General features: G+C 34.6%; 1 protein-coding gene across 1 annotated transcript; it reads right to left on the bottom strand.

The window, feature by feature from the left end:
- Positions 1–2484: 2484 nt before the first annotated feature.
- On the bottom strand, positions 2485–7095 carry LOC143562686 (uncharacterized). Its single transcript, XM_077050429.1, has 8 exons — positions 6653–7095; positions 5476–5570; positions 5265–5344; positions 5012–5181; positions 4711–4891; positions 4443–4621; positions 3354–3476; positions 2485–3020 (listed from the first exon to the last, which is right to left on the bottom strand). The coding sequence occupies exons 1-8, from the start codon at positions 7078–7080 to the stop codon at positions 2708–2710; spliced, it is 1569 nt and encodes a 522-aa protein (XP_076906544.1). The 5' UTR covers positions 7081–7095; the 3' UTR covers positions 2485–2707.
- Between the last annotated feature and the right edge of the window lie 1108 nt (positions 7096–8203).

The following is an 8203-nucleotide window of genomic DNA, read 5'->3' as shown; positions in this document are numbered from 1 at the left end:
GATTTTGATCATTATACTTTTCAGTTTTGATATTAAAGTAAAAAATTAAAACAAAGATTACGTCATTGTATCGTTTTGTTCGTCATTAACTTTTAGTCATTGTGTAATATGTTGTGTTCATTGTGTAATACGTTTCAAGTCATTGTGTTATATATATTCACCATTGTGTCTTACGTTTTAGGTCATTGTGTTATACGTATTCACCATTGTGTCTTACATTTTAGGTTATTGTGTTATACGTATTCACCATTGTGTTTTACGTTTCAAGTTATTGTGTAACATGTATTAATCATTGTGTTTTATGTATTAGATAATTTGTTGTTATTTTATCATTATTTTTACATATTATTATTACACAATGGTGTTATTAGTATTTAAAAAAACATAATTATGAGTTGAAAGACACAATGACGAAAAAGGACATAATGGTGTGCGAAAAGACACAATGACGGAAAAAGACACAATGGTATGCGAAAAGACACAATAATAAGCGAAAACACACAATGGTGTACGAAAAGACACAATGGTATGCGAAAAGACACAATGGTGTACGAAAAAACACAATTGTGTGCGAAAAACACAATGACTTAATTTTTGTTTTAAATTTTATATAACAAAAATCATACTCGTATTAAAGATAAAAAAACGTTTGTTATTATGATGAATTTTTTTTAAAAAAAAATATCATACGAAAAAGTTATAGACGTTATAAATGATAGGGGTATTAACATGTGTCTTGCGTGTGGAGAGAGAAAATGTGTACAATTACCTTTATACCCTTTTCCTTTTGATCCCCACTTGACGCATGTCAATTATTTATGACTTCTCACACTTTTCATTTTTATCACCCTTTGTAAAATAACTTGACCCTATAAGTTTATTGCATTGCCAATGGTCGTTACAGTTAACCTTGTTTGTGGTGGTGTTAAATAAAAAAAATGCAAACAAACATGTGATAACTAGTTTTTTCTGGTTAATATATATAGATATAAAAAGGAGTTCAAATTTGATTTTAATACGTGGAGAGGATAAGATATCATGGGTTTGGCATACACATGAATGACTTGACAAGAGTGGGGGTTCCATTTCTTAAGATATTGCAATCTTAACTACCAAAATCTCATTTCACTTACTCAATCTTTTTTAATCTCATGAAAACTTTATTTTTATTTTAACTTGTAAAATACCATAATGTTTTATATTATGTTTGGATCAAATACAAAACGATCTTAACACAAATAGTGTAATTACGCTACAACACAAAATATGACTAGCGTAATTTTATTACGATACAGTAAATGGCGTAATTTTGTTACAAATGAGCAAAAAGGTCCTTTAAACGCATGTGTTTACTAAAATATAAAAAACTTGGATGTTGTGTTATACATCTACATAGTTTAATTCCATTACTGTTAATAGTTCATATATAGTTGCCTTCAAAAAGGCTTTTATATAGGAGTGGATGTGTAAATTTTATACATATAATGGTGTATAATTAATATGAATGAAAAATAGTGATGTGTATATTTCATTTTTGATAAGTTAAATCATTTATTTGTTAGATAGATTGATACGAGGATTCGAAGAAGACTGATATCGCTTGTTTAATTTGGTTTTGCATTCTAAAAAACAGCTTGGACCACTCCCCAGAAGGAATGTTGTACACCCCCTTTTTGCAAAGATATGACCCGATTCTACGGGTAAACCCAAACCCTGCTCAAACAATCTGACTAGTGACTTGGTATCGTGGACCACAAGGGGACAAAAAATATATTTTCCATCAATCAATAAGAATACGACATGTTAATATCACATTCTACTAAGTCATTCGTTAGGTACTTAGGTAGGAATATATGCTGTGAATGACATCAACCTAATCTCTCCAATTGTAAATATAAATTATATAATTATATAAGAAGTCAAGTTTGCTCTCACCTCACTCATATTTTTGTACTTACTTTCCCAAAGAACCCAATGCTGATTCTCACACTGAAGGCTGGTCATAGGTGGAAACATCATCAATCAACGAAGCTTACAATGTCTGTTTTGCATGATTTTATTAACGAGGTTTGTCAAAGAGATCAAATGTGGAAGGGTGTCGAGTTAGCTTGTTTCAATAATTCCTTCATCAAACCCTAAAAGTTAAAATACTTCTATAACAAAAAGCACTTATTTGAAGCAACTTTCTTAATATGTTTTGTTTTGAAGAATTCCACATATTTACCCCAAAGATTTTGACTGTGCTTGTTATCTGTTTATAACTATTTATTTCACTTCATGGAACAGTTGATTCGCCTGAAACTTGAGAACTTTCTTTTAATTTTTTCTCAGTTAGTAGTGGTCTAGTAGAGTGGCTTCATTGTACGATAGCATCTTTAATAGTAGCATGGTTGAAAACGAATTCGTGAAATATAGAAAAAAACGAATTCGTGAAATATTCTAGCATGGTTGAAAACACGAATTAGTAACATACCATTAAAACACACCATTTAGTCAAAAGAGTACCAAAATCAGCTCCAAATGAATTAGCAAAAAGTCAACATTTTGACTCTCAGTAGTCAACAGCCACATTCAAACACACCATTTTTTTTTAACTTTTGTAGTCAACAATTTAACATACCAAATACATCATGATAACCTACATTTACTTGTCGACTAATTAATTCCCAAAAAATTATATTTCCTGTAAACAAACAGCTTTAAACACCTAGCTTCTTTTCGATCTGGGGCGAACCCATTTACCTGAACTCGCTTTTGAAAGCCCCGAATAATAATCACCCACATTTGCCACAAAAAGCGGGTCCCTTTCATCATCATATTCATATTCATTAGCTGCGGTTCCATGGTCTGTGTTTTCCAATTCTTTTGTTAAATCATCCATGGTCTTTTTCAGAGTTGACTTGCTCATTGACCCGGCCTCACTCGTTGCCACACCAACCATGGTGATCCTTGGCAGAAACGGGTTCGGGTTCGGGCTCGGGTTCAGATCTTCTTTCGAGCCTTTACCACTGTTACCCTTTCTGTAATATATGAAGATAATAGGATAAAGTAGAGGAAGAACTAATAGTTATAAAGTGTTTTTATTCAAAGATTTAAAGTAAAGTGTGGTTTTAGTGCCTATGGTTTGGTTAAACTAACCCTTTTAGTCCGACAGTTCTAATTTGATTTTTACAGTCATTGTGGTTTCATTTTCGTTTCAATTAAAACCAGGCATCCAATACCATAAAGGAAAGTGTTATTTATTATGAGAAAATTGATATGACGGGTGAAATAAAAATGAGTTATCAAGCCGAATTGGTTTCAACTTTTGACCCGTTACTAGACCCCCTCAATCAAGTATATTGGGTGGTCACCTGTCGTTATGAGTCTCGTGTTTTGAAGAACTAATATGATGGAGCTGTTTGTTTTCAGAGTCTGGCTTGGAATCCAGATCAGCATTGGGTAACATGGATGCCTTTTGAAAGGAAAATGCACTCCTGCAACAATACAATTATGAGGTCAATAAAATGGCGATATGTTGTAAAGATCACAAGAGTCACGAGCTGTGTAATTGGTCAAAATAGGCTTTCTGGTTTCTACTATGGTAAAAAAGACCAGGTTGGGCTGACCCACAAACACTAATTGTTATGATCACAACAATATAATCACTTTTAAAAGGTTGTGTGCATTTGAAAATGCACGTTGGCAGATTTTCAACCAGTATTCCCCTTTGATTAATATGGAGATTTGAACCGTTATTTTGATATTTGAACCATTTGACAACCTAAATCAACCACTCTTAAGTAAATGGGACGAAACTGCCACCTCTTAAGGCTTGTGACACTTTGTAAAATAATTATTAACTTTCACAATACTGTCTATTTTTTCCCAAGAATGTCCGTGTGATCATCTTTTACTTTTGAAACTTGTTAAACAAGCAATCCTTCTACTTGAATAGCATATGTGAGGTGCACTTGTTTATAAACCATGTTTATGTTTGTAATCATAGCTATGTTCTAGATTTTGCAGCTACATCTCATACTCTCACTTAATATATGTTTATGCTAAACCCAAATGCCTACCACCAAAAAAGGAGAGGGAGGGAAGCGGAAGGGTAGTTTGGACATTTTCCTTGAATGAGCAACCATTTATGCAAGAAGTTTTAGAAATAAAGGCCATCCGGCAGTGATTGAGCTTAAAAGGTGAAAATAAAAATCTCATATAAACCACAGTGACCATTCACGTAACTTACTCTAATTAGAATATGCACATCTGATTATTAAAACTTCAAACATACTGATAGTTCAGTGACTTGGGCCTAAACCTGTAAATGCATACTCCAAGTGTGCTATGAGGAGTTAGGCAGGACAAATTTTATATGTCCTTAGTGATTTTGGCTTAGTAACTATGAGGCTTCCTTATTTAACCATTAGACTGCAGTGCATAAAAAATAATTTAGGTACCTTTTCTCAAATGAGTCGACCACATACGGGAATTTGGGTTGAATTCCAGTAGCTTTCCTCAACCACCTGTTTCCAAGAAGCACTTTATCAACTGTGTACAAAAGCTGTATCTCTGCAGCCTTTGTAATTATACTCATTGGTATATAAGGAGGGCCTATTTCATCCATAACTTCCTGAACCTGTCATAAAACAGATATACATCTAATAAATACATACCAAAATCTAAATAAAGTACAAATACAAGAATAAGAAACTAAAAACAAAGTACCTCTGGGGGTTCCCAAACGTTGTCTGTATTGTCGTCTAATAAATCTGAAGCTATATTGTCATCTATAATATCTCGGCGTCTTTGCAGGTGTCGCGTTTGAATTAGGGAGTTAAAATGTTGATCAACTGAATCTTCAAGAATGTCGTCTAGCATACTTTTATTGAAGAAATAAGGGGTGTACCTAAGAAATATTAGACATTCAAATATGCATATGATTAAGAAAACGAGTAGTGAAAAACAAATATTTAGGTAAAACGCATAACATATATATTAAGTTTAAAATATATAAATAGTTAAATACCACTTGATTCCATCAGAAGTGGCTATTGCAATGTCTAAATTTTGTGCAGTGAAAACTGGGACACCTTCAACTTTCTTTTTTTGGTTATTTTTTGATGCATTTTTTAGAAGTTTTTTAGCTTCTTTGACCTGTCTCTTGTTTGGAATAAACTGGAACAAGTGAGGCTTTTCCTGTAAATAACAAGAAAATTAAATAAACAAATATATTCAACTAATACCAACGAATAATAGTGTTGTAAAGATAATAAACATACCTTGAAATGTTCATATGCTAAATCAAGACGACACGCACCAACGACCCCAGTAGGAATACTTAATCGCTTCACATAAGAAACTGAAACAAAATAACAAGCTTTTTAGGCATGCAACAACATTCATAACTTATAGATCTATATATACAAAAATTCAATTATCTTTAGGTCAAAACTTAGACAGAGAACTGTATATTGAACTGTACAGTTGTACCTGCATCGCCTAGATCAATGAAAAACTGAAACACAGGGCCGTTCCTCTCGCTCTTTATAACCGATTGAAACATCTTTTTAAGCCATTGTGGTGTTCTGTGAGTGAAAAGAAACACCGAGATATATATTGAAGAAGACTCTAGATTCAAAATTTAAAGAAAACACAAGCACTTTAAGAAAAAACCTCAAGTAATCTTCAATGTTTCACTGGTTTGCAAAACCCTAACTGATCCTCAATGTTCAACATTATGTGCTAATATAGTTTTGCTGATTGCTATTGCGAAAGAAATGTACATGATTAAGCAAATATCACATTGTTTCTATCTACTCTTCTACAAACCCTAAGTGATCTTCAATGTTATTATGTGCTAATAAGGCGTTTGCAAACTTGCTATTACCAGAGAAATGTACAGATTTAGAAAATATCACACAGTTTCTATCAACTCTTCTTCAAACCCTAATTAATCTTCAATGTTTATACTACGTGCTAACAAGGTTTTAGCTACTTGCTATTACAAAACGAATGTACATAATTAAGCAGTATCGCACTGTTTCAATCAACTCCTTTGGTCATAACCCTAACATATTGCATATTCAGTAAGCACATAGTGTAATTTCATCTAAGGGTGAGCAGTAACCAAACTGTTAGCCAAAACCAAACCGAAATTAACCAAAAACTAATGAACCAAAAATTGGTTATCCATTTTCTTGTACCCTCGGTCAAGCGTAACTAATCGAACCAGTCCCAAAAGTAGCCAGAAACTGATTAACCAATAATCAATTATCGGGTTTTTTGTCCCCTTGGTTAAGCGACCTTAACCATTAATATTTTCATATATTTTTAGCTTTCATACCTCCATTTCATGTATTGCTTGTTTTATATTTCCATTTCATGTATATATACCTTCATTTCATGAACTTCCAAGGAAAAAAAATTAGCCGAAGTTTAGTTTTGCTGATTAACCGAATATAAACTAACCAAATAAACCGAACCGATTATTAATTTAACCGAAAACCGACTGGTTAATAAAATAGATTAACCAATGACTTCGGTTTCAGTTGGAGCTAATAACCAAACCGAACCGTGCACACTCCTAATTTCATCAGTCTACACATAAAATCTCAAACACTAACTAACACACCATAAGTAAAACAGCACCTAATTCAACTAAGCATACCTTTTCGAGATAAACGGAATATCAAACTGAGTCGAAACCGCCATGAGACCAGTACCAGACAAGTCACACATACTAAACACCTGACCTACAAACGCCGGACCGCCGCCGTTACCGGTAGAACTCAAATTCGAAACCCTAACAGTCGACGGAAACCCTGAGCTGGTTGACTCCGACGACATATTAATATTATTATTATTATTAACCGGTGAAGATATAACCGGATGACACGTGGCTGAAGAAAACGAGTCTGTATTAATATTATTAATAGGAGGGTAATTGCGTAATTTAGAAGGTGAATTTGATGTGTTTGGGAAATTAGGGTTGAGAATGGAGGATATGTTTGTGGCGGTTGAGTTGATGAAGTGAGAGACGGTGGTTATGAAGTGGTGGTATGGTGGTTGATGACGGTGGTCGGTGGTGGAGTCCATCGGAACTGGGAGTAGTTGTCGACTTGTCGCCGGTGGTTGGTGGTTGAGTGCGGTGGGTTGGGTGGAGATTACATTGATGGTTTATCTTCTTCACTGTTTTCCGACGAGAGAAAGAAGTGGCTATTATTATATTGGGCTTTGTGATGAACTTGGGCTTACTTAGGCCCAGGTACTGAGGTTAATGTAACTAGCAGTAGCGCCAGCCGCCAGAGGTGTACAAATCGGGTTTTTCTAATACCCGTTCCCGGGTATGGAATCGGGTATTGGCCATGCATGGGTTGGGTTCGGGTCCAGGTATTGGCTCTAAAAATCGTACCCTATTACACCGGGTTTGGGTCAGGTATAGAATCGGGTATTCTAAAACCGGGTATTTGAATACTCTACTTTCAGGTACTGAAAATTCCTATTATCGGGTTTTTTTCGGGATTTTTTCGGGTATAGATTGAGTTTTTTAAGAGGTTGCACCATTTTAGGGTATTTTCAGGTAATTTCGAGTATATATTGAGTTTTTTAGAGGTTGCACCATTTTGTGGTATTTTTCGGGTAATTTCAAGTAGAGATCGGGTATTTGAAAATAGAACTGGTTTTGGTTTAGGGTATTACCCGGTACAAATCGGGCCAGTTTCGGTACGGGTTTTGGTACTATGCATACCATATCCATACCCTACGAGTATGGTCGGGTACAAGTTCGGGTAGTAAAAAACCGAGTATAAAAAAAACCCGGGTCCTGATTTTTTTTTCGGATCCGACTCCAGGTTCGGGTTTTGTGCACCTCTAAATGTAACCGAGCTAAGCTTAGTCGAGCCCAAGTCTAACATGACTGGAACTGAAACCCAAAATTGAGCTTGGCTTGGTTCGAGCCTACTTATGTATTTAAGATCGATCTTAGATTGTAAGCATACTTTAATAACTGGGATCGGATTGGCTTGTCTCGACTAGAGTTAGTTTTCCTTAAAAGTTTAAATGAGCCAAAGCTTGGGTATGTTGTAATTAGTTCAAAAATGCATTTTTTTAACTTACCGGGAGATACAATACCAAGATGAATTACACCCTTAAGTGTAACTTGTGTTTTCCCTGGTAGTCTCGTCTTATTGGCTAAAAGGATTTTAATGGGGTCTCGTGG

This window comes from Bidens hawaiensis, unplaced genomic scaffold, assembly GCF_021521415.1.
Source record: "Bidens hawaiensis isolate Kalapana, Puna unplaced genomic scaffold, B.hawaiensis_p1.1 tig00021047_1, whole genome shotgun sequence".
NCBI classification, from domain to species: domain Eukaryota; kingdom Viridiplantae; phylum Streptophyta; class Magnoliopsida; order Asterales; family Asteraceae; genus Bidens; species Bidens hawaiensis.
Note: the sequence above shows the minus strand (reverse complement) of the source record. Positions and strands in the feature narration are given on the sequence as shown.